At 41.8% G+C, this 27535-nt stretch overlaps 1 protein-coding gene across 1 annotated transcript in view; it reads left to right on the top strand.

Moving 5' to 3' along the window:
- Samhd1 (SAM and HD domain containing deoxynucleoside triphosphate triphosphohydrolase 1) overlaps window positions 1-27535 on the top strand; it is a 41693-nt gene that overhangs the window by 9923 nt on the left and 4235 nt on the right. The window contains exons 4-15 of the mRNA XM_059261789.1: window positions 1215-1375; window positions 2572-2687; window positions 3847-3917; window positions 9664-9819; window positions 12117-12217; window positions 13578-13701; window positions 14246-14337; window positions 15914-16029; window positions 18135-18274; window positions 19157-19249; window positions 24863-24967; window positions 26946-27083. Coding sequence (XP_059117772.1) covers window positions 1215-1375; window positions 2572-2687; window positions 3847-3917; window positions 9664-9819; window positions 12117-12217; window positions 13578-13701; window positions 14246-14337; window positions 15914-16029; window positions 18135-18274; window positions 19157-19249; window positions 24863-24967; window positions 26946-27083 — 1413 coding nt within the window. The remainder of the gene's footprint in view (window positions 1-1214; window positions 1376-2571; window positions 2688-3846; window positions 3918-9663; window positions 9820-12116; window positions 12218-13577; window positions 13702-14245; window positions 14338-15913; window positions 16030-18134; window positions 18275-19156; window positions 19250-24862; window positions 24968-26945; window positions 27084-27535) is intronic.

Below are 27535 nucleotides of genomic sequence, written 5' to 3'. Positions count from 1 at the left end.
CACACACACACACACACACATGCACACACACACACACACACACACGCACACGCGCACACGCGCGCAGAGTAAATAAATAAATAGATGTTAAGGGGACTGTAGAGCTGGAGCAACACTGACCACTCTCTTCAGGTTAGATTCTCAGCACACGCATGATGGCTCAAAACTGTCTATAACTAGTTCTAGGAGAGCTGATGCTCTCTTCTGGCCTCCACCGGCACTACACACACACAGTGCACAGGCGATCAGGCAAACATTCACAAAATAAAAAATAAATATCTCAAAATTTTTTTTAAATTTTAGCTGTTCATTAATGAGATACAACCATTAAAATGATTATTATATAAAAGTATAGAGTATTCACCGTTCATTTTGATATCAAAAGGAGACTGTATTATGGTATTAACTATTAAAGGTAGCTTTTAAAATTGTATTTATTGCCAGGCGGTGGTGGCGCACACCTTTAATCCCAGCACTCGGGAGGCAGAGGCAGGCGGATCTCTGTGAGTTCGAGGCCAGCCTGGGCTACCAAGTGAGTTCCAGGAAAGGTGCAAAGCTACACAGAGAAACCCTGTCTCGAAAAAAAAAAAAAAAAATTGTATTGTTTCTATGTGTATATATATATATGTATGTATACACACACACACACACACACATCACTTGTTTGTGATCGTTAGGTTGACCTTGTGTTAGGAGGAATGTTTGTTTATGATTAAATATTTAGAGATCACTGAACTTGGTCTTATGCAGTTAGGATGTCCAGAGGATTTAATTTTGATATTCTGAGTTCCTTCTCTTCCTGAGGACTTTGACACCATTCCTTGAGTTTTATTAGAGGTGATAAGCTTGGTGTAGTTTATGATAATTGTCAAGTGACCGTACAGAGCAGGATGAAAAACGTTAATATTCTCCAAGCACACATAGTACACAGACATAGGCAAACACTTATAAAATAAAAAATAAATAGAATATCATTTTTTAAATTTTAGCTGTTTGTTAATGAAATTAAGTTATTAAAATAATTATTATATAAAAATATAAAATGTTCACTGTTGATTTTGATGTAAGAAGGAGACTGTATTATGATATTAACTGTTAAAGGTAGTTTTTAAAATTGTATCTGTTGTTTCTTTGTATGTGTGTTAGAGGGACATGTGTGCACCAGTGTGGGCATGTGGAGGTCAGAGGACAACTTTTTAAACATAATTTTCCAGGTATTTAACGATCCCATTCATGGCCATATTGAGTTCCACCCTCTCCTTATCCGGATCATTGACACACCTCAGTTTCAGCGACTTCGGTACATTAAACAGCTGGGAGGCGGCTACTATGTTTTCCCAGGAGCGTCTCACAATCGCTTTGAACACAGTCTGGGGTAAGAGGGGAAGGGCGGGGGACATGCAGTTCTTACCCTTTCTCTCTCATGGAATAGTCTCCTTTAATCTTAGAGAGTGCTCTTTCAAATGGTCGTTGTAACATCTTTATTTGATTGATGGGAAAATTGAGACTTTGGAGCCCTCTTGCCATATTTGATGTGTGTTTTGAAACTACCTCATATCCTCCCGAAACCCAATGTCTGTTGGCAGGTCAGTTGAATTAAATACTTGTCTGTGAATACTTAAATTGAATAGAGTTGGCTGCTGGCATAACTGACTATAAATTTGATTAATTTTTCCTTTAGTCCCTATTTAGTTTTTTCATTTCTTTTCTTCTGGGACCCCTGAGCTCCACTCCACTCCAGGTGGCTCTCAGGCTGACCTCAAACTCAGTGTCTTCCCCCACATTCCTGAGAATGGAGATTCTGGACACACTCCACCATGCCTGGCTCCTATCCAGTTGTATAGATTCCCCTCTTTCAACAAAATAATTGTGTCAGGAACTTTTGTAAGTTAGAGAAATGCTTATAAGCTCTGAGAGGGTCGTCTCTGTTGTATGCGTTTCCATTATGCGTGGAGAGCTGGGAGAAGTGGGCAGAGAATAACTGGAAATTAAGTATTCGTTGTTTTTTCTTTGTGGTTTTCATTTGTTATCTAGGCCTTTCTCCTGGTTGCTTGCTTCCTTTGGTTTTCTTCAGGGTTTCATTATGCAGCCTTGGCTGGCCTCAGACTCCTCATCCTTAGCCTCCCGAATGCCCGAGTTACAGGTATGCGCCACTGTGTCCAGGTCCAGTAGTCAAGATTCATGTACCTATCTTCAAATTATAAACAATATTTATTGTACACTTCCTAGAGCTTTCCAAGCCACAGACAAGTTGTCTACCTCTCAGAGCTGAGTTCAGGGCAGAGGAGATTTTTTGAGGAATTCCTTTCAGAGAGAAGTGCTGAAAGTGCTTTGAGCACTTGTCATGCCATTTATTTATTTTACTTTTGTTTGCTTTGCTGGGGATTAAACCCAGGGTCTTGGCACATGCTAGTCAAGTGTTCTCCAAAACCACATCCTCAGCCCTGCTAAGTGCGTATCTTCTTCAGTCTGCGGTGGAACATCACAGAGCCAGCTCTCAGAACTCAAGTTTCAAGTTCCAAAGGCACATCTTTTAAACCAAAGAATGACTTTTGATCTTTTTCTCTGCAGGGTTGGGTACCTAGCAGGCTGCCTTGTTCGAGCACTCGCTGAAAAACAGCCAGAGCTGCAGATCAGTGAGCGAGACATGCTCTGCGTTCAGATTGCCGGGCTCTGCCATGACCTTGGTAAGCTCCCGCAAAGCCCTCACTTCATGTAAGATCCTACTGTCTCACCTCTGCTTCACATTCAGAACTCAGAACTCTAACCAAGGGAGATGTGGAAGTGTTGTCATTTTTCATTTATCACAGTGCACCATGGTTCCTGATATTATTGATAAGGACAAAACATTGTTTTAACTTATTAATTTTCCATGTTAAGCATCTTTGCTATGTCATAAGAAAGGCACTGTTCATTTTTTTTTTTATTTATTTGTTTGTTTGTTTATTTATTTATTTATGAGATGGGGTTCTTACCAAGCTGTCTAGAACTCACTATATATAGCCCAGGTTAGCCTCAAACTTATGGCAATACTCCTGCTTCTGCCTCATGAGTGCTGAGATTACAAGCATGATCCGATGCACTTGCCTGAAAGGGCCGTCTGACAGTGAGTTTTTCTTATTCTGTCTTGAAGATAATGGGAATGTGATTTTTCTTTTATCATTCTCATTGACTAAAATTACTTTTTCCTTTAGTTCCTTTGTTAAATCCGTCCCTTCTCACAACTAGAACAGGTTTAAGAAATACTTTTTCTTCCCTGACTCATGGGAGGTCTTAGGCCAGTTAAATTCAAGTAGAAGAATAGCATCCTTTTATTTAAAATAAGAAAGAGGTGACTGCCCCCACCTCTTCATTTACAGGAGAGAGTTTGCCTTGTGTCTCCATGGACAGATACTGAAGGAGGAGAGTGCTGCCTCCTTCAGCCCAGGGATTCCAGTAGCTCAGTGACCCTTCTTAGAAGACAGCTGGTTCTTGTGCGCTTTTTGGGTTTGGTTTTGGTGACTGGACTAAACCTAGGACCTGTGTGTGCTCTCCTACTGAGCTGCATCCCAGCCCTAAATAAATAAACCTTGATTTTTTTTTTTTTTTTTAAATACAAAAAACTCTCAGCATTCCTGGTAGCTAATACAAACTGGAGACTGACCTAAGGAAGGCTAGCTTTCCAATGTAGTTTTGCATCTTACTCTGTTGTTTTGGAAAATTGAAAGCGCAGATTTGTTCTGTTTTTTGATTAATTTATAGATTATTAACAGTGGCTGTTGATATTCAAAGTAAATTAAAAATTTTTTTTAAGTTTTTAGTGATTTACAAATATTTTTCTTATTTGAAGGCTGCTTTTGTTTTTAGGTCATGGGCCATTTTCTCATATGTTTGATTCAAGATTTATCCCACGTGCTCGCCCAGATAAAAATTGGAGGGTATGTATTCATCTGTTCTATAGTCAATAGAAAGAAATAGGATTTTATCTAGTTGTTCAATTGAATTATCTGGTTTTCCTCTCCATGTTCTAGTATCCTTCCCTGGAACAATGTTCAGGGTGCTTCCATTACATGTGTCTGTTTGAGTCGATCCTCACAATAGTCTGTGGAGAAAAAACCCTTCTCTCCCACCCACAGTCAAAGGAACTTGAAACCCTCTGAAGCATAGTGAGGGACCTGACGTCAGAGAGCTATAGAGCGGTGGACCAGCCCTAGAAAACCAGCTTCCCCGTTTGTCAGTACAGCGTTCTTTCTACTCTGTCACAGTTCTGTACAGTTCTATTTTTGAAGTCCAACTTCAGTTTTTATTTTGGTATAGCCATGAAGTTAAGTATCATCATTTTTGGTCAATGAGCTTGTGTTTTGTTTGTTGTTGATTTTTTGAGACAGGGTTTCTCTGTGTAGCTTTGGAGCCTGTCCTGGAACTCACTCTGTAGACCAGGCTGGCCTCAAACTCACAGAGATCTGCCTGCTTCTACCTCCCGAGTGCTGGAATTAAAGGCGTGCGCCACCATCACCTGGCGATCTTGTATTCTTTTTTTTTTTTTTTTTTTAAATTTTAAGTCATACTATTTATTCAGAATTTCTTTTTTTTTTTTTTTTTTTTTGGTTTTTCGAGACAGGGTTTCTTTGTGTAGCTTTGCGCCTTTCCTGGGACTCACTTGGTAGCCCAGGCTGGCCTCGAACTCACAGAGATCCGCCTGGCTCTGCCTCCCGAGTGCTGGGATTAAAGGCGTGTGCCACCACCGCCTGGCGATCTTGTATTCTTAATACAGAGTTTTCCTACATAATTGAGAATGACTGAATGCTGTCCTACCCCAGTCTCCCAAACGCTGAGAATATGTTATACCCTCACTTCTAGCTTTAAATGAACCCTTTGTAATTACACATTTGCAGGTGACGAATCTGTGCATTTTGAATCAGTTTTTGAGAAATGAAGTTGACCTCCTGGTTTCTACCATGCTATATTTCTAACAACTAGAGAAGAGCGCATTAACATAAGCTGAAAGCTCCTTGTAGGTCAAACCACGTTTTTCTCTGCCTGCCCTTTTTTAAAAATATAATTTACGCCGGGCGGTGGGGGCGCACGCCTTTAATCCCAGCACTCAGGAGGCAGAGCCAGGCGGATCTCTGTGAGTTCGAGGCCAGCCTGGTCTCCAAAGCGAGTTCCAGGAAAGGTGCAAAGCTACACAAAGAAACCCTGTCTCGAAAAACCAAAATAAATAAATAAATAAATAAATAAATAAATATAATTTACATCCAATACATTATGCATTTTTGATTGCATTGTTTTTGTTTTGAGACAGGGTCTCACTGTGTAGACCAAGCCGGCCTTGAAACTGAGAGACTGCCTGCTTTTAGTTCCCTAGAGCTGGGATTAAAGGCATGTTCTCGCTTAAATTGTTCAAAGCTGGTGGGAGTTTGACAGGTGCACACATGCTGTCAGGATTTAGAACATTTTTATCATTTGGAGATGTCCCTTGTGCCTTGCCTTTCTTTGCTGTGGCGGTGAGGATCAAACCCACAGCACCGCACACACGGAGTATGTGCCACTGCCATTACTTGTGATTTTCATGAGCATAGATTAGTCCGTCTTTTCTTAGACTTGGTGTCTCAGTTTCATTTGTATTCTCTACTCTGTTGCAAATAGGATTTCCTGTTGTTTGCACGATGCGGTTTTGTATTGTGTGTGTATTTAGACTTCCTCTTACTGGTTTACCTACTTAAACAGTTGATTGATTAGTGAGCTAGCCGGCTGCTTAGTGGGAGATGCCGAGTCCTTAGGTTTGATCCCCAGTGCTGTCAGTACAATCAGAAGTGAGCGCTCCTTCATTCACGCATGTCGGACGCCGCGGATGGCCTTTTCCTGCTAAGGCTATACCTAGTGTATGAACCACACTTTGTCCTTTCTCCTTTTGATGAGATTTAGGTTGTTTTGGATGTGGACTACTACATCTAAGGTTGCTGTGTGTGTCATTGTATAACAGTTTTGTGGAAATATGCTCTCATGTCTCCTAAATGAGTACCTTAGAGTAGAATTATGGCATCATATGGCAGGTGTTCATTTAATATTATAAAAACCTACAGATTTTCCAGTTTGTTTGTTCCATTTTACACCCTCACCAGCAGTGTGTAAAAATTCCAGACGCCAGTCTATAACCTCACCATATCATCTTTAATTAAATTAATTAACTTTTATTTATTTTCTTTATATACTGCTGAAGATAGAACCCAGAGCCTTGTACACGCTGGGCAAACACTCTATCATCATGTTACATCCCAGCCCTGATACTTCACCTTTTAGATTAGCTCACCTGACTGTGAAATGGTATCTCAGTTTCATTAGTATTCTTTAATCTATCGAAAATATGATTTCCTGTTATTTGCACTTTGTGGGTTTTTTTTTTTTTTTTTGTGTGTGTGTGTGTGTGTGTGTGTGTGTGTGTGTGGAGTTCCTCTAATGCATTGGTTCTCAACCTTCCTAATGCTATGACCCTTTAATACAATTCCTCAGGTTGTGACTCCCAACCATAAAATTATTTTCATTGCTACTTTATGACTGTAATTTTACTACTGTTATGAATCGTACTGCAAATATCTGTGTTTTCCAATGGTCTTAGGCAACCCCCATGAAAGGGTTGTTTGACCCCCAAAAGGGTTATGACTCACAGGTTGAGACACTGCTCTAATGTTTTACCCATTTAAAAGTTGGGGTAGGAGGCTGCTTAGGAGGAGGTCACTTGCCAAGTAGCTGAGTCTTTAGGTTTGATTCTCAACACCGCAAAAAGGTGGGGTGGGAGGGGGATTGTGACCCTGGGAGATAGTTTGTAAGGTGCTGAACACCTGAGTTTGACCCCCAGAACCTTTGTTAAAGGCAGGTGTGGGGTGTGTGTTTGTAATCCTGGTGGTAGGGAGGCAGAGTCAGGCAGGTTCCTGGGGTTCGCTGTACAGCCAACCTGGCCTGCTTGGAGAATTCAGAACCAGTGGGAAACCATAGACCAAACCATAAGGCGGACAGCATCTGAGGAATGATAGCTGAAGTTATCGTCTGGTCTCCACAGGTACACACATACAAGAGTTTTTATTGTTTGCCCACTTAGTATTGATTTGTAATATATATATATTTTTTATATGTATTAGGAATATTTCCTGTTAGTGTTTGACTTGTCACTTCTTGTTTTAATGGTGCCTTTTGAGGAAGACATTTTCTGGTCTCCTTGAAGCCAGTAGATTGCATAGCTTCCCATCAGTTTTAGTGCTGTGGGGCCTGCTTCCTGCAGGAAAGCCATAACATTGGAAGTGAGTTCTTTGCCCTCTCGTCCTACTGTTGACTTTCGCTTAACATCTGCTTGCTTTTGGCCAGTGTCCAATACAATCAGGAAGTTGGTTGTTCAGAGTATAGTTTTTTATCTCCAGAAGGATTGATCTAATAGGAGCTAGGAGCTACCCAGCCATTACTCGGTGTGTGTACACTGTGTGTATGCTGTCTGCTCTGTGTGTGTTTGCTGTGTTTATATGCTGTGTGTATGCTGTGTTTGTCTGCTGTGTGCTGTGTGTGTGTCTATGTATGTGTTTCTGTGTGTGTGTGCTGTGTGTATGTTGTGTTTGTGTGTTTTGTGCATGTGCTATGTGTGTGTGTGCTGAGTGTATGTGTGTGTGCTATGAGTCTGTGTGTATGTTGTATGTGCTGTGTGTGTGTACTCTGCGTGTGTGTGGTGTGTGTACTATATGTGTGTGCTCTGTGTATATGCTGTGTGTGTGTGTTCGTGTTCGTGCTTACACATGCTAAGTAAGTACTATACCACTAAGCTATATCCCCAGCCTTTAAAAATATATTTGCCTTTTTCATTTAATACTTTAGCTCATATGGAATTAATTCTTTTTTTGTTTTGTTTTGTTTTGTTTTTCGAGAAAGGTTTTATCTGCGTAGCTTTGGTGCCTTTCCTGAAACTCACTTTGTAGCTCAGGCTGGCTTCGAACTCACAGAGCTCTTCCTGCCTCTGGCTCCTGAGTGCTGAGATTAAAGGTGTGTGCCACCACCACCTGGCAGAATTAATTCTTATACACAAATAATACAAATATAAGATCTTTTCTTTATTTGTAGAGATACTTGTTTTGTTTTATTTTTCTGCAGTTTTGGGAGTTGAACTGAAATTGTCAAGCATGCTAAGCACACACTCTACCTCTAAGTGATAGCCCCAGCCTAATGGATAACTGTTTATTGAGTAGCAGTTACTTCTTTTCTGACGCATTATCAACATTTTTAAATTTCCCATATATGATGAATCTTCCTAGATTCTATTTCACAATTTTTTTTGTATGTGTTCGTTGCCTGTATGCATATATATATATATATATATATATATATATGCATCACATGCATGCCTGGTACCCACAGAGGTGAGAAGGCGGCGTTGGATTCCTTGGAGCTGCAGTTATGGATGGTTGTGAGCCACTGTGTTGGTACTGAGTACCAAACCCAGGTCCTCTGCTTGGACAGCATGTTTTCCTAACCACTGAGCCATTTCTCTAGCCCCATGTTTCACATTTTCTTTGTTATTATTATTCTATAATAGTTTTTTGTACCTAGAACAGTGATTGTTTATGGGAATTCATGCAGTGTGTTTGTAATTATTCCAGAGGCCACAAGGAGACAATTGCAAGTTTCAGGCCAGTCCAGGCTATATAGTGAGTTTAGGTCATCATGGGTTACGTTTTTATTTTATTTTATTCAAAATAGACAGCGAATAATCAAGATAACAAAGTTACTATCTTTCTGTTTGTAATTAATATGTCTTGAGTCAATTCATAATAGTTATAGGATCATTCCAGGTTCATTTTCATTTTGAATCAGTTTTGATAAGATGTACGATAGGGCCAATGTCTCTGGGGGTCATTTGCTCTTTATAGTGATTATGAAAGAGTGAACAGAGACATGAGCAACCAGGTGTCCAATTTGAGAATTTAATTCAGATCCTGACATCAGAGCTGGGAGACACTTGATTTTACTGGCAAATGTTGCCAATACCCTTGTCCACCACAAGGTGGAAATACCAACCAACAGCTTTTAACTTCAGATGTTCTTCTGTGGATGGAAAAAAAATCCTAAATTTTAGAGTGATATTCATTCTACCTGTATGATCTGATAATATTCTTCTTGGTAATATAAATGGTTATATTTCATAAAATATTTTCATTGTATTTATTTATGCAATAATAAACACGATTTATAAAAGTTTTGTAGACTAGGGGAAGAGGATCAATAAACTAAAGTATATATGAAAATGCTACAGTGGAACTCATCCCTTTGTAAGCCCATTTTTAAAACTAATAAAAATTGTTTTGTGACTGGGCATGGTGGGCACGCCTTTAATCCCTGCACTCAGGAAGCAGAGACAGATGGATCTCTGTGAGTGCAAGGCCAGCCTGGTCTACAGAACAAGTTCCTGGCCAACCAGTGCTATATAGTGAGACCCTGTCTTAAAAAACCACCAACCAACCGAAACTGTTTTGTAGACAAATAAAATACTGACAAAAATTGACTAATTTAAAAGCTGTAGCAATGTAGTTAGAAACTCAGTAATCAACTGTCAATGGGACTTCATCTGAGAATTACCTAGAATCCAGAATAATCTATTTAATTAGGAATCTGTAACAGGCTGTTTGTTATATTGACTTTTCACAGCATGAACAGGGCTCAGTTGAGATGTTTGAGCATCTGGTTGATTCTAATGACCTCAAACCTATCATGAAAAACTATGGTCTCATCCCTGAAGAAGATATTGACTTTATCAAGGAACAAATTATGGGACCACCTGAAACTCCAGTCAAAGACTGTTCGGTAAGTTTTTATTCATGTTACTTAGAGCCAACTGGTACTTTCCATCTAGTCCACTCTTGATTCTCTCAGAGCTACACATTTGGCTATTGCAGGGACTCTAAGTGTCAAAATATAAGTTATATGCATCTGCCTTCTAATGCAAAATATATATATATATATTTTTTTTCCTCATCTTGAGTTCTTTAGACAGTATTTCTCCCAATAATAGTTTATGTCTGCAACATCAGTACTTGGGATGCAGAAGCAAGAGGATCAAAATGTAAAAGTATACATCCTGAGCTGGAGATGTCTCAGTAGGTAAGGGCACTTGCTATGTAAGCATGAGTATCTGAGTTCATATCCCTAGCACTCACGTAAAAAGGCAAGCTAAGTAACACACACCTTCAATTCCAACACTCAAGGGGCAGAGGCCAACCTGGTCTACATAGAGAGTTCCAGGCCAGCCAGCCCTATACCGTGGGACTCTATCTCAAATAAACAAAACAACACAACTGTAGGTGGACTTTTCTTTCTGGCCATCCAGTTCCCAAATCACAACACAGAGACTTATTATTAAGTATAAATGCTCGGCCAGTAGCTTATGAGGGTTACTAGCTAGCTCTTATACTTAAATTAACCCATATTTCTTATCTACCCTCTGCCACGTGGCGGTGCCTTCTTTCAACATGGTAAGTTCATCTCTTGCTTCTCCTGTGTCTCACGGACATGACCCTTAGACTCCTCACTTCTTCCCAGCATCCTCCTAGTCTGGCTCTCCTGCCCAATCTCTTTCTGCCCAGCTATAGGCTAGTCAGCTCTTTATTATTAAGCAATGAGAGTAATACGTATTTATAGTGTACAAAGTGTTCCACAGCACACAAAAACAACAATTAAAAAAAAAAAGCTCCTAGTAGTGGTGGCACACACCTTTAATCCCAGCACTCACAGAGACAGGCAGATCTCAGTGAATTCGAGGCCAGCCTGGTCTACAAAGCAAGTTCCAGGACAGCCAGGACTGTTACACAGAGAAACCCTGTCTCAAAAAAACAAACAAAAAATAAAACAACAAGAAAAAAGCATGGCTGGACACAGGCTTATAACCTCAGCACTGAGAGGCAGAAAAAGATATTCAGCATTAACCTCTGGTCTCTATGTGTATGTGTACACACATGTATACACACAGACACATACATATGCATACATACACATATACACGAGGTAGACTGAGGAGCAACTATCTCATTTCTAAAAAAATTAGCTTCAAAAACACTTCAAGTGGTTGGTATTTAGAGTAGCTGTGTAGCTGTTTTGAAATATAGTAACGTATAACACACAGGTATGGTGACATGTGGTTATTGAAGTCTGTCCCTAGAGAGGTGGAAGCAGGAGGAACAGAAGTTAAAAGTCTTTTTCTCCTGCAGAGTGAGTCCAAGGTGAGTCTGGGTTACACGAGACTCTGTGAGGGGAAAAAAAGAAAGGAAAGAAAGCAAGGTGTGGTGGTGCACGCCTTCACACTCAGCACTCAGAAGGCAGAGGCAGGCAGATCTCTGAGTTCGAGGCTAGCCTGGTCTACAGAGTGAGTTCGAGGACAGCCAGGGCTACCCAGAGAAACCCTGTCTCCAACAACAGCAACAACACAAAGGGAAGAGAAATATAGTGCTCTCTACATACATACATATACATATATGTACACAGAGGGAGAGGTTGTTTTTGTTCTTCTCTGGCAGGGGGAGTCTTGTTCTGTAGCACATGCTGACTTTGAAGTCACGATCCTCCTGCCTCAACCTTCCAAAGGGCTGAGGTTATAGGTACGTGTCACTGTATCAGTGAAAGACATTATTATTTTAATATATGAATTCAAGGTTTATCATTTAAGGAACACACACACACACACACACACACACCCCTGCCTGAGAATCACAGTGTACTTGTGGAAGTCACAGGACACTTTGCAGAAGTCAGTTCTCTCCTTCCACCTTGTGGGTCCTAGGGATAGAATTCAGGTAGTCTGGTTGGCAGCAAAAGCCTTTACTTGCTAAGCCATCCCACCAGCCCTTTATAGACTTTTTCTTTATTCATTGATTTTTGTGGCCCTCACATATGCATGCACTGGACCACAGAGCAACATTCCCAGCTGGGAGGCCTGGTATTTCTAGGGTAGCATATGCTTTTGCATTTCTTTCCCTTCCTACTTCATTAGAAGGATTAGCATTCTAACTTCAGTGTCTTGTTTGTAATTTGCAGGTCGATACAGTTGCTTTGCTTATAAATAGGTCTGTGTCTACCTAAAACCTTGATGAAATGCTCTTGTTTTCCAGTGGCCGTATAAAGGACGCCCTGCCAAGAAGAGCTTCCTTTATGAGATAGTAGCTAACAAGAGAAATGGCATCGATGTGGACAAATGGGATTATTTTGCCAGGTATGCACTGAATGTTTTCAGAAACATTGCTAAATTCTTTGTATAAAGGTAGCATTAAGGCCTGCCTACCCAGCTAATCAGAAGTTGGTCGCCACAGTCCTGGCATGGCTATAGCACTAGCTTCGCTGCCATTGTGGAAGAAGTGAAACAGCCTTCCCCTTGCCCTGAGCGTGCTGGGTTCCTTCCTGCCCCCTTGTCCTGCATCACAATCGATTACTCTCCTGGGCTTCTGGTTGGGCTCTGGTTAGCTCCCAAGCTGGTTCAAGGTAGAAGACAGTCTCATTTTGAAGTGGGAAAAATTCTCTTTTTCCTCTCTGTTTACTTCTTCACAATCAAGGCTTTGTTCTTAAATATAATGAAGGATTTTAATAATAAGTGAGAACAGCATAAGGACCTTCCAAGTGCTCATACCTCAAGTTGTGAGTATCAGAACACACTCAATCCTTTGTTTGTTTGTTGAGACTGGGTCTTACCATATAGCTTGGCTGGCCTGGAAATCACTACATAGACCAGGCTATCCTCAGAGTCATACAGATCCCCCAGCCTCTGCCTCCCATGGCCAGGATTGAAGGCATGCCTCACATGACCAATCTTATTTTGTCTATTCTACACCTCGAATTATTTTATTACTTTTTTGAGACCAGTGTAGCCTCAAGCTCATGGAGATCTGCTTGACTCTGCCTCCTGAGTAACCTCAAATTATTTTAAAGTAAATCTCAAGCAATATAGCATCTCGTCATGTTTCTGTGTGCATCTGTAAATAAAGTGTCTCTGTTAAACCTAAAAACACTCTGCAATTGTTTTAAGGCTTTTTGTTTGTTTGTTTGTTTTTTGTTTTGAGACAGGGTATTACTTTGTAGTCCTAGCTGTCCTGGAACTCACTGTGTAGACCAGGCCTGTCTCAAACTCAGGGATCCTCCTGCCTCTGCCTCCCTAGTGCTGAGATTATAGGTGTGCTCCACCACTTCTAAGGTATTACTTAATATATGGTCAGGATTCAAAATTCCCTAGCTATTTCATAACTGCCTCGTTATTATTAGCTTGTGCAATTCATAATCCTTTGTCAACACACTGCACCTGGTGATAGCACTCCAGTTTTTATTCTATAGCAGCTCCCTCACGTTCTTCCAGGGAATCTTCCCACTGACTCACTTAGCTAGTTATACCTCCTTGTGTCCTTCAGTATATTCTTCAGTCACCAACCAGCCTTCTGCAAGCCGGTGGATCCAAAGCCTGGTTCAGAATTTAAAAAAAAAAAAAAAAAGAAAGAAAGAAAGAAAAGAAAAGAAATGTAGTCTTTGTATTTAAGGCACAGTTTCCTTGTTGAAATGTTTCCTAACTCTGCTTTGGAATTTCCTAGGGACTGTCACCATCTTGGCATCCAAAATAATTTTGATTACAAGCGCTTTGTAAAGTTTGCCCGTATCTGTGAAGTGGAAGACAAGGCTGGCTGTAAGATGAAGCACATTTGTACTAGAGAAAAGGTAAGTTACATCCTCAGGAAATAAGAGTGCAGCTCCTGGTCTGAAATCTGGAAATAATCACTCAGCAATTTGAAAAGATCCAGAGCCATCTTTCTTTTCTTTTGTTTTCCCTCCTTTCTTCCTTCCTTCTCTCTCTCTCTCTTTTGAATTTTTTTTTAGATTGTGTGTGTGTGTGTGTGTGTGTGTGTGTGTGTGTGCTTGCTTGCTGTGCACACCGGTGTGAATGCGTGCAGAGGCTGCCCTGCTCTGTCACTGTCTGCCTTCTCTCTTTACTCAAGGTCTCTCCCTACACACATTTTTTTATTTCATACCACTGCAGAGACACTCATATAACTTAAGCGGTGGTATAGAATTATGCCTTAGGAAAGTCTTTATGTATGCTGGTCCTTTAATCCCAGCATTCAGGAGGCAGAGGCAGGTGAATTCAGGGCCATCCTGGTCTACATAATGAGTTCCAGGACAGCCAGGGCTACGCGTTGAGACCCTGTCTCCAACAAAGGTGAACATAATCTGATGCTGCATTACCATTTCTGTTCCCTTGCAGGAGGTTGGAAATCTGTATGACATGTTCCACACACGCAACTGCTTACACCGCAGGGCTTATCAACACAAAATCAGCAACCTCATCGATATAATGTAAGTGTTATCTCATTATAAAAGTGTACGTGATGTTTTACCACATTAGCATTCCCAGCTCAAGCTGTGCAATCTAAAAAGGCTCCCTTAAAAGAAGACTAGCATACTATAAATTTAGCAGGAGGAAGAGGAGGAAAGTGGATGTGGCGATAGGGTAGATAGAGAAAGAAGAGCTGGCCTAGGCTAGACATGAAGAGGTTGCCAGAATGGCTCAGGGTCCCTGTGCAGGAAGTTACACACAGCTATTATTCATGGAAGTAGTGAGACATGAATAGCTGACAAACAAAATTATATTTACACTGATTTCTACCTTTGTCCTGTCAAATGTTTTTGTTTGTTTGTTTTTTGAGACAGGGTTTTTCTGTGTAACAGTCCTGGAACCCACTCTGTAGACCAGGCTAGCCTCGAACTTGTAAAGATCCACCTGCCTCTGCCTCCAGAGTGCTGACTGTCAAATGTTTTTCAAAGTTAGTAGCAAATAGGAATTTCATCTTTTTCCCTGATCCAGACAGAGCTATAGCCAAAAAGTGCACAAAGTCTGTACATGTCTCAGAGACCCCATGAGGAGTTTCCTTTCTTTGTTTTTGAGACAGGATTTCATACTTATAGCCCTGACAGGTCTGGAATTCACTGTATAGCCCAGGTTGACCTCAAATTCATGATTCTCTGGCTTCCACCTCCCAGGTGCTGGGATCAGGCATGAACCACCACATTGGTTCCTGAAGAGTCTAACCTCAGTCAGAAGTTAGATGTAGCCAGGTGTGGTAGCACACCCCTTTAATCCCACACTAGGAAGGCAAAGGCAGATGGATCTCTGAGTTCAAGGCCAACCTGGTCTACACAGTGAGTTCTAGGACAGCCAGAGCTGTGTAGAAAAACCCAGTCACAAAAAAAAAAAAAAAAAAAAAAAGGTGTAAAGCTGAATGAATATGGTAGTACATGTCTGCCATGCCAGCACTTGGGAGGTGGAGACAGAGTTCAAGGTCATTCTCAGGTATGTAGCAGCTTTGAAGCTAGCCTGAGAAACATGAGACCTTGTCTCAAGAAAAGAACTAAAGTAGTTTTGTTTCCAGTTCTGAGTCAGAGAGACTTTGGTTCAAAGCTTCATACACTTCTTCTGAACTTGTTTAAAGGAAAATTATGTTATTTCTGCTTCCATAAAATTGGAGCTGAATATGCTTATTATTAGAAAAACTAAATGAGATAAGGTCTGTAAAGCTCTGCCCTAGTGCCTGGAACATAGTAGGCACGCAACGCACAGGTCATGTGTCATTACAGCTGTCTTGCCGGGCAGTGGTGGTGCACGCCTTTAATCCCAGCACTCGGGAGGCAGAGGCAGGCGGATCTCTGTGAGTTCAAGGCTAGCCTGGTCTACAAAGCAAGTTCCAGGACATGCTCCAAAGCTACACAGAGCAACCCTGTCTTGAAAAACCATAAATCAATCAATAAATAAGCAAGCAGCTGTCTGTGAACATCATACCTCAAGATTTTGTTTTCTTAAACTAGAAAGATCCTTTTGAGCAAGATATAAAGCGAATCTTCAAATGTCCTTGTGTGTTTCTAAAATGGTCTTTAGGATCACAGAAGCTTTCCTCAAAGCAGACCCCTACATGGAGTTTACAGGAGCCGGCGGGGAAAAGTTCCGTATTTCTACAGCTATTGATGACATGGAAGCCTTCACTAAGCTGACAGGTAAGAACTCCAGGACACACATGTCTATGTCAGATATAAGCTGCCTTTGCAAGGATAGAGAAGATAATGAGGAGAAAGTACATACATATGTGAAATTACAAAATAATGATTCTTAAAGTGGCATAGTGTGTAAGTAATGCTTAAATGAGTCACAGTACCTCTTGTATACTTGGCACAACTCGATTAATACTAAAAAAAAAAATCCAAACCAAACAAACCTTGTCATCACTGAGCACCAGTGGCTGAAATGTTGTTGGTCAGCGTACAGTCTCAAACCCATCAGGCTGGTAATTAAGGGCTGATGGTGGACAGGAGCGGGCGTGAGGCCTGGGTCCAGTCCACAGAACCACATTCCCTAAAAAATTTATAATAGAGAAATCCGATCAGATTTAACAATAGTGGTCATGGCAGCAGTGCATACACCATGGCTCCCTGATCTGTTCTAAAGATCAACTCTTGTAGAATATTATTTTAAGGTATGTTTCATTTGTTTAACTCTGTGAAGCTGTGTTACTGTGCCTGTCTAAAACACCTGATGGTCTAATAAAGAGCTGAACAGCCAATAACGAGGCAGGAGAAAGGACAGGTGGGGCTGGGAGGCAGAGAGAATAAATAGAAGGAGAAATCTGAAAGAAGGAAGATGTGAGGGAAGGAGAGGAGGACATTAGGGGCCAGCCACCTAGCCATTCAGCCAGCCATGGAGTAAGAATGAAAGTAAAATTTACAGAAGTAAGAGAACAGTAAAATACCAGAGGCATAAGGGTGACGGGATAATTTAAGATAAGAAAAGCTGGCAAGAAAGAAGCCAAGCTAAGGCTAGGCATTCATAACTAAGAAAAAGCCTCCATGTATTTATTTGGGAGCTGGGTGGCAGGCCCCCCAAAGAATAAAAAAACAACCAACAACAGTCAACATCCTGGAAGATGGAGGGGTTGTTCTAGTTCTAGATTTTAAAAGACTGAAAGTGTGTGACCACTAATTTTATCCATATATTTGCTTGATATCCCTATTACCCATAATGAAAATCCTTAAGTTACGTTATCGAGATAGGTAAAGCAATTAAAAAAAAAATCACTGTTAAATTTCTTGGTGCATGTATTTATGTTTAAAAAAGTGTTCTTGTTCTTGGGAAGTATATACTATAATATAATGTTTCATCAAAAAATCATATATACATAGCCAGCTGCAGTGGCTCACAAGCAGGAGAATGAGGCAGGGGGATTACCACAACTTTGAGACTAACCTGAGTTATATAGTGAGCTCAAACCACCCTAAGAGTGAGACCTTCTCTCAAAAAAGAAAAACAAAAGCAAGAAAATTGTATATAAATAGAGTTCTTTTATGGAAAAATGATAATAATGAATTTGGTTGAAGGCTATTTTGATTAGAAAATTTGTAAAGAAAATAGAAAAAAGACAAAAGAAGAAAGTTTTTCCCCTTCTGTTATCATCATAGAATAAAATATTTTAAAACTTAAAAAAAAAAAAAAAAAGAAGCCGGGCAGTGGTGGTATATGTCTTTAATCCCAGCACTTGGGAGGCAGAGCCAGGCAGATCTTTGTGAGTTTGAGGCCAGCCTGGTCTACAGAGTGAGTTCCAGGATTAGCCAGGGCTACACAGAGAAACCCTGTCTCAAAAAATTTAAAAAAAACAAACAAACAACCTTTTAATTAAGTCATTTGACAAACTTCTATGTGCTCATCACTTAGCTTCAGCTGTAATCCACACAGCAATTCTTTCCATCTACCTCCTTCTGACAAACATTGGGCTATTTTAAGTATAGACATAATTTTGTTTGTAAATGTTTAAGGCTGTGTAGGGCTAATTAGCAAAACCTTGTCTCATTTACAAAAATAAAAACAATAGTAAGTCTCTGTGTCCTGCCTGCCCAGCTCAAGCCGTCGGTTCTAGTCCACTCTCCATTCCTCTCCCACAGGGGAGGCTTCCCACCTCTGCCCTTGCCTTTTTTCCCTCCCTTATTGCCATCTTTTTTTTTTAAGCTCGAACATAATGCTCTGCCTCGTTAAGAACATCTTAGGACCACAGCAAAGTGTCTTTAAATCATACTGTCCTTTTAATGTGAATGAAATGTCATCACATTGACAGATAACATTTTTCTGGAGATTTTATATTCTACTGATCCAAAGTTGTCTGAGGCACGAAATATTTTAAGGAACATCGAAAACCGTAATCTATACAAGTATTTGGGTGAGACCCAGCCAAACGGTCAAGACAAGATTAAAAAGGTAAGTTGAGTCATCAGCTATCCTGATGTTAGTGGAAGGTTATCCCAATCTCTGTCCTCAAGAAGAAGCCATTAATCTATCACAGTAACCATGCTTCCTGTACATTCTCATTTATTCTTCGCAGTATTCTCAGGCCTGTTTACCAGATGAGAAACTGATGCTGGGTGTTAATAAATAAATTGTTCATGAAAGCCGTCAGGTAGGATTCAAAGGCAGATCTAAGCACCTATAAATATTTGCTCTCACATTCAATAAGGGCCTCAAGTTTGAGATAGATCCAAGCACTGGAAAATTAATCTAAGGGGAAATCCCTCAAAATAAGACCCGCGTGAGCTTCACTAAGGCTCTGAGAACCCATTTTATCTATAGTTGACCCTTGAACAGTGATGGTTAGGGGCACTTGACACGGTGCAGTCAAAAACTGGCCTTTCACTTTGGACTCTCCAGAAGCGTAACCACTAATAGTCTGTCATTGCCCAGGAACCTTACCAGCATCATAACAGTTAACTCTGTGGATTTTGTGTGTTATTTGTATTATATGTGGCAAAAAAAACCAGAAGGACTGGGAAAGATGAGCTTGCTACTCTGTGTAGCTTCCTGGTGAGATGTGAGATACCATCACAGGGGCCGCTGGCAACGGGAGTCACTGCAAAAGCAACAGGAGGTAGCTGTGAATGGATGGATGCCACATTCTTTCCAAAATGTGATGGCTGTTTCGGTCTGTTTTTTAATGAAAATTGCCCAGTTTGTTTCCAGGCTAGCATGTATTGGAGCTGTCTTGTTGGGGTATTTCTGTTTTTCTTGGTGAAGAAGGAACATGACCACGGTACAAAGTACTTAATGACAAACTGGATCCTAACTGGGAAGCCTCATCTCTTCTAGGAAGACTATAAACAGCTTCCCCAAGACATTGCTGACGCCAAACCTAATGTGCCGCTGGAAGCCCAGCTGAAGGCCGAAGATTTCGAAGTGGATGTAAGTAGTGAGCCTAAGAATAGGCTAAGTGAAAAATTGTGTTTTAACACCAAAAGCCTTCCCTCCAAGAGTGGCAGCTTTTGATCCCAGCACTCAGGAGGCAGAGGCAGGCAGATCTATGATTTCAAGGCCATCCTGGTCTACATAGTAAGTTCCAGAAAAACCAGGACTATGTAGAAAGACCCAATCTCAAAAAACAAAACAAAGAAACCTTTCTTCACTGTGAAAACTTGGTGAGTAGGAAGTGGTGAGGTACTTCTGAAATCTCAGCACTCAGGAAGTAGAGGCAGAAGAAACATGTTGGAGGCCAGCCTGGTCTACATAGTGAGCTCCAGGCTGACCAGTACTACATAGTGAGAACCTGTCTCAAAACAAACAAACAAAACAGCGAAGAGGCAGGAGAGATGGCTCAGCAGTTAAGGACTTTCTGCTCTTCCAGAGGACCAGGAAAGTCAGTTACCAGCACCCATGTCAGGTGACTCAAAACCACCTGCCACTCCAGCCCCAGAATCCGATGTCCTCCTACAATGCCTTCATGTGCACACACACTCACACACATTCATGCACTTAATTTTAAAAATATATATACGCAAAAAAACCCAAACCTTGGAGACACACAGAAAGCTAGGAGGAAGAGAATCATCTGTGGTCTCAGAGAAAATCAGCATTATCAGACACTTTTCAGATGTTCTTTGTGATGTTCTGCCAGTATATTGAGATCATGTGATAAATAGCACGTTGTATATGTTGATTTAAATTATTTTGGCTATAAAAGTACTACCAATTAGATATTTTTGCTTGCTTACGTATATACACAAAGCAGTTAAGATTTTTTTTTTTGTTCCTATTTTTACATGGCTGTAGTGTCTTGGTGTATCCTAATGAAAAGCTCTGAAGCCTTCTTGTATTTTCTTCAATTCTCTAGGAAATTCTCTTCAGTGTTCCATTCCTCTGAAATCTCAGAGTGTTTACTTTGTATTTTTAGCTAAGTTTTTGCTTTCTCATTTTCTTTTTTTTTTTTTTTTTTTTTTGGTTTTTCGAGACAGGGTTTCTCTGTGTAGCTTTGTGCCTTTCCTGGAACTCACTTGGTAGTCCAGGCTGGCCTCGAACTCACAGAGATCCGCCTGGCTCTGCCTCCCGAGTGCTGGGATTAAAGGCGTGCGCCACCACCGCCCGGCCTTGCTTTCTCATTTTCTTGTTGACAAATTCTTGCATGAAAGGCCCTAACCATTCTTTGCCAAATACAATGAGCGGCCCAAGGAGCAAGGTTCTCCTGCACTCCCCGAGACTTAGAAAGACACCACTTCCCAGCACTCTTCCTGGGCACCTGTATGCCAGTGTGCCCACCCTGGCTCTTCTGCTTCGTGAGAAGGCCTGTCCTGTTCTGAGGGCTGGGGGCAATCCCTCACCTCCTGTCTGACTTCTGCCACTCAACTGTCTCCAAATGCATTTAGATCCGAGGTACTTGATGCTACCCGTAACAGACATGAAAGACCAGTAATCAAGTGAAGTCAGTGGGATGTGACAGTGGACTGTTTTACATCAGCCATACAAGAACAAAGAGTGTTGTACAATTCTGTGTTAATAAATCCACCTGAAAATACAGAAGTATAAATTGGTACAAGAGAGCAAATTGGAAGTTTATTCTGAAATTGTAATTGACTCATCAGTTTCACACTAGGACTCTGTAGAGATCAGCAGCAGCTGTCTGTGGAAAGCTTTGGGCACGGTCGTCTTCCCCTCGGCGCTGGTTCTGCCATGATCCTGAGATAATCCACCAGGAGAAACTCTTTGATCTCTTTATTTTTCTTTCTTTCTTTTTTTTTTTTTTTAAAGATTTTATCTATTTATTTTATGTACATTGGGGTTTTGCCTGCATGTATATCTGTGTGAAGATGCCAGATCCCCTGGCTGGAACTGGAATTAGATAGTTATGAACTGCCATGTGGGTGCTGGGAATTGAACCTGGATCTTTTGGAAGAACAGCTACTGCTCTTGACTGCTTTATTTTTGTTCTTTATTTTTATTCTTAGTGGCTGTGTTAGTTGCTTTTCTCATTGATAAGAGGAAACATACAAAGTAACTTAAGGCAGGACAGGTTTATTGGTCCTGGGGCAGGGCAATGGGACCGTGAGGCAGCTGTGTTCACAGTAGGGAACAGACACAGATCAATGCTAGTATTCAGGCCCCTCCTCCTCTCTTCTGTTTTCAGTCAGTCCAGGACCCTGGCCCATGGGGTGCTGCTGCCCACATTCAGGGTGGGTGTTCCCTCCCATGGGGTGCTGCTGCCCACATTCAGGGTGGGTGTTCCCTCCCATGGGGTGCTCTGTCCACATTCAGGGTGGGTATTCCCTCCCATGGGGTGCTGCTGCCCACATTCAGGGTGGGTGTTCTCTCCTCAGTTAACCCTTTCTGGAAACACTCACAGATATGCCCAGATGTTATCTGCTGGGTGATTCCAAATTAACCATCGCAAACCAGGCGGTGGTGGTACAGGCCTTTAATCCCAACATTCAGGAGGCAGAGTCAGGCAGATTTGTGAGTCTGAAGCCAGCCTGGTCTAGGGTGAGTTCCAGGACAGCCAGGAATACACACAAAGAAACCCTGTCTTGAAAAACCAAAAAAAAAAAAAAAGAGAAAAAAAAAGAAAATTAATTGTCATGGTGACATACGCAGTTCCCCTCAGCCACTACTCCAGTAGACAATGCTTTGGACTTGTGTAAACCTTGCTCTGTAGCCCAGGCTGTCCTAGAAATGAGTTTTCCTAATGGTGCTGGAGTTACAGGAATCACCTTATCTGCCTATACCTTGGACTTTATCACCATTTGAAACCACCCTGTCTGAAATCACTAGTTTATAAGCATCTTGTTTTCTGTCCACAAAGCCCTTTTCTCTTCATTTACTTGTCCCTAGCTCAGCTCATCAGGACCTCCTATTGGCTCCTCACCTTGGTTTCTCTTTTAGTCAAACTTAGATTTTGTGATCATTATTAATAATTCCATCATTTCTGCAGTTACCACCAACCCCTCACCCTTTGCATCTGTTTGGCAAAAGTCCAAATAACCTAGATTTGTTGATGCTGACCTCCTCCCTCCCTATAGCTGGCCACACACATCCTGCTAGAGACATCACTACACTGTGCATTCATGGTCCCCAACTTTATGGGTCCTCCATGCTTTCGAGCAGTTTGAGTACAATTCTCCCAGGCTCCATAGCAACTATGTCAAACCATCTTTACGCCACTCAGCCCTTCACCCCTGCTTACCAACCCTAGACCTTCACCCTGAGTGAATAGCCCAATGTGGTCCCATGTTCAGATAATAAAAATAAAAGATACTTTGTTGCACAAATCCTAAATGGTCTTATAATAAAAACCCAGCGCCAGATATTGGGGTAAATGCTAAAAGATTAAAGAAACAAAAGAACAAGCCACAGCCACTTCTCGCCAACTCCACGAATCCTTTGACTGACTGAATGCCTCTGAGTCCTCAGCCGAAAGGGCCTCTAGTTCCTGTCTCCTCACGTCTTATCTGCCTTTCTCTGCCCAGACATTTCACTTCCTGTCTCAGCCTTCCTAGTGCTGGGATTAATGGCGTGTGTGCTTCCCATATACTGAGGTTAAAGGTGTGTGCCACCACTGCCTGGCTCTGTTTCTCTCTTAGACTGGATCAATCTCATGTAGCCCAGTGTGGCTTTGAACTCACAGAGAACCAGACTGGATCTCTGCCTCCCGAGTGCTGGGATTAAAGGTGTGTGCCACTGCTGCCTCACCTCTGTGTTTAATCTAGTAACTGGCTCTGTCCTCTGATCTCCAGGCAAATTTTATTAGAGCACAACCAAATCTCACCACAATACTTTCAGGCCGTGGCATAGGCACTCTCTCCAACTGTAGTTCTCTCCCATCTGTAGCTGTCCTCCCTTAGTTAGAGTAGAGAAATACCTTTCTCCTAATTAAAGACTTAGCCAGGCCAGGTGTGGTGGCACACACATTTAATCCCAGCGCTTGGGAGGCAGAGGCAGGTGAATCTCTGTGAGTTCGAGGCCAGCCTGAACTACAGGACAAGTTCCAGGACAGCCAGGGCTACACAGAGAAACCCTGTCTCAATAAACCAAAAGAAAAAAAACCCCGAGAGACTCTCAGGAGGGTGCTCTTCCTGCTGTGTTTACAGCAGTACTGCCCAGTGGAACCTCCTGCACTCACAGGAAGGCCTGTATCTCTGTGCTGCCATTTTAAATGAGGTTCCTAAGACCAAGAAATGATTTTTCTGTATTCTATGTTAATTAATTTACATTTTAAGTTATTGCTGGAGGTGATGGGATGTAAATGTATTCCCAGCTACATGAGAGACTGAGAAAGTCAGGAGGGTCACCTGAACTGGACGGTATAGTGATACTTGCCTAATAAATAAAAAAGAAGAAAATAAGCCATATGTGGCTAGTGACCACCACACTTGGCATTGCAGCTCTGGAGGCCACTGTGTACTCGCCTCTTCTGTAGAGCCCTACAGTGCCAGTTCTGCCCTTCCTCCTCAGACTTTCCTTAGCAGCAGTTAGACAGTCTTCTGTCTGAAGAAAACCACCACACTACGCTCATCTTGCTCCCTTTCCTCTCCTTCAGGGGCAAACTCGTGAAAAGGTCTTCTGAATTCTTACGTTTTTCTTCAGGTATAGGTTAAAGTGCCCCTTATCCAAAATCTGAAACCTGAAATGTAAAATGTTATAGAATCTAGAGCTGAGAATTTGGCTCAGTGGTAGAGCACTTACCTACCATTCTCTAGGCCCTGAGTTCAGTCCCCAGCACACACACACACACACACACACACACACACACACACACACACACACACACACACACCAACCCCCCTCACCCTGCACCCTGAGAGCAGAATTCTCACCAAGATTGTCAGTGATTTCAGTGTGGCTAAGGCATCAGAGAGTGTCAGATTTATGCTTCAGAGCAGTTTTTATATCCTGGGAATCCTTCCCTTCCTACCTGGTTTAATTTCTGCTCACTTATAAAGTTGCTGTCCCCAGCAAGCATGCCACATACTTCCAGCTAGCCATGCTAGCCATGCTAGCTGGAAGTAGCCATGTTCTAGCTGCAGAACCCACTTAAACACATACACACACACACACACACACACACACACAGCCTGATGATACACACTTGTCAGGCCAGAGCTAGGGAGGCAAGGACAGCTGGATCCCTGAGGCTCATTGGCCTACAGCCTAAGTCACTTGGTGAGCTCCAAGGCAGTGAGAGACCCTATCTCAGGGGAAAAAGTGCATGGCACCTGAAGAATGACAGCCAAAGTTGACCTCTGACCTCCTCTTGGACATGCCCATACATACACAAAAGTTGATTGTCTACTCTCTACCAGTGTTATCACATAGTAGATATTGCCTTTATACCCTACTTAGTTAAATACTCAAAGATACTTACCCCTCCACCCAAGTTTCTAAACCAAATCCCCAAAGGTGGTCATGTACCAGAGTTATTTTTACTCCACACATTGCAACTTCATAAAATTCCTACTTCTGAACACCCAGAGGGCTCAGTTCAGTTCTTGTGGTTGTTATGTGATTGCTTATTTACTTATTGTTTTAATTAAGGTTATCAACATGGATTATGGGATGGAAGACAAGAACCCAGTTGATCATGTTCACTTCTATTGCAAAAGTAACACGAAGCACGCAGTCTTGATCTCTAAGGACCAGGTAACCAGCTACGTAGGGAATTCTACTCTAAGGTGGTAGATATTTGGGAAGTCTGAAAGTCAAGTTATATTTTGCATACTAGTCAGGTTGTAAAGTCAGTGTCTACTGTTAAAGAGATAAAAGAAGACACGGCCCACTGAATCATCTAAGCAGGGACTCACAGAGACTTTCTTTATTTTGAGATAGAGTCTCATTTACCCCAGGCTGGCCATGGGGCCTGCAGGGGTGTGCGGCAGGTCCTCTGCATGTATGTCATGGCTGTTAGCTTGGTGTTTTTGTGGGACTCCTTACTGTAGGAGTGGGTGTGTCTCTGACTCTTTTGCCTCTATTCCTCCTGTTGGGTTGCCTCGTCCAGGTTCAGTATGAGGGCTTTTGCCTTATCTTATTGTATTTTGTTTTGTCATGTTTAGTTGTCTCTTTGAGGCCTGCTCTTTTCTGATAGGAGATGGAGTAGGTATGCATCCAGGAGAAAGGGAAGGTTGGGGAAGCTGGGAAGAGTGGAGGGAGGGGAAACTGGTCAGGATGTGTTGTATGAGAGAAAAATCTATTTTCAATTAAAAAAAAAAAAAAGGCAGGGGAAGAGAGATGGCTCAGTGATTGGGAACACTTATAGCTCTTGTAGAGGACACCAGTTTAATTCCTAGCATGTACGTGGTATGTATGCATACATGCAGACAAACACACACACATATAAAATAAAATCAATAAACTTAATATTTTTTGAAGTAAAGCATAAGCCAGGTGGGCTGATACACACTTGTAATCCCACATTTGGGGAGCGAAGGAGATGCAGAAGATCAGGAGTTAAAGGCCAGCCTGGGGTAAATGAGACTCTATCTCAAAATAAAGAAAAATAATAATTTTAAATATCTATATCAAGCTGGGCACAGTGGCACACACCTTTAATCCCAACACTCCAGACACAGAGTCAGGTGGATCTTTGTGAGTCTAAGGCAGCCTGGTTTATATAGTAAGTTCCAGGCCACCCAGGGCAACAATAGTGAGACCCTTTCTCAAAAAAAGAAAATAAAGAAATAGATATAAATAGATAAATGGATATCTGGATGTAGTAGTGCAGGCCTTTAATCCCAAGAGCCTGAAGCTGCAGGATCACAGGTTCAACACCTGCCAGTACAATGAAGTGAGTTCAGGGCCAGCTTGGGCAAGCAAATGAGACCCTGTCTCTCAAAATAGGAAGGCAGGAAAGAAACAGAGAGCTAGAGATGTAGCTCACTTAGCCAGGCAGTGGTAGCACACACCTTTAATCCCAGCACTCGGGAGGCAGAACCAGGCAAATCTCTGAGTTCAAGGCCAGTCTGGTTTTCAAAGTGAGTTCCAGGACAGACTCCAAAGCTACACAGAGAAACTCTGTCTCGAAAAATCAAAATAAAAAAGGGATGTAGCTCAGTTGTGAGCTATTTGCCTAGCATGCAGTGGGGTCTTGGGTTGAATCCCTGATCCACCAAAATAATAATAATGATTTTAAAATGAAGCTTATTTTGCTAGCTACACCTATAACCATAGGACATGGGATCCTGAGTTCAAGGTAAGCCTGGGTGATAATCATGAAACTTTATCTCAAAACAGAGGCATAGTAACAGCCAATTTCCAGTGTCTCCTCTTTCCTGAACATCATTGAAAGTGCAGTGTTTGGTTTGAAGCTTCGGTTACAAAATCTAGTGGGCCAGGCAGTTGAAATTATACAAGCTAAATGTGCCTATCTGCATATCTTATATGAGAGTTTGTGGTCTGTACATTGTTATGTCCTGTAAATCTTTCAGTCTTTTAGTAATTAATGTAAAATTCTGAGGCATTTTGCAGTACATAATTATTTTCCCCTTTGGATTGTAATTGGGATAAAATAGAAAAGCAGTTCGGTGCTTTTAACTCAGCATTAAACATAGAACCCCAGACCCTGGGAGGCGGCTCGTTCCTAGAAGTGTGAACTCAAGCAAGATCTTTTCTTTTTGTAAAAAAGGTGTCACAACTTCTGCCACAGAAATTTGCAGAGCAACTGATTCGAGTATACTGTAAGAAGAAGGACAAGAAGAGCCTGTATGCCGCTAGGCAACATTTCACTCAATGGTGTGCGGACAGAGACTTCACCAAGCCACAGGTGGGCAACTCTGTTTATATCCTCAAACATTAAAAGAAAGGAACCTGAGAGCTGGGGTGAGACAGGGTCCTGTGTAGCTCGGGTTGGTCTCAGGTTTGCTGTGTGGGTGAGAATGGCCTTGAGTTCCTGACCCTCCTGCTTCACCTCCCAAGGATGGGGAGTACAGGTAGGCAGCAGCACTGGAGCCTGGCATAGTTTTGATTTTTAAGGAAAATTCAAATGTGATCCTTTTTATCCACTGAACAGTTCTCATTTAAATTGTAGCAATATGGGGCTGGAGAGATGGCTCAGCAGTTAAGTGCACTGGCTACTCTTCCAGAGGACCCGGGCTCAATTCCCAGCACCCCCATGGCGGCTCACAACCAGCTGTAACTCCAGTTCCAGAGGATCTGATGCCCTCTTCTGGTCTCCGTGGGTACCAGACATGCAAGTGGTGCATAGACATGCATGCA

Source organism: Peromyscus eremicus, chromosome 4 (assembly GCF_949786415.1).
Source record: "Peromyscus eremicus chromosome 4, PerEre_H2_v1, whole genome shotgun sequence".
NCBI classification, from domain to species: domain Eukaryota; kingdom Metazoa; phylum Chordata; class Mammalia; order Rodentia; family Cricetidae; genus Peromyscus; species Peromyscus eremicus.
Note: the sequence above shows the minus strand (reverse complement) of the source record. Positions and strands in the feature narration are given on the sequence as shown.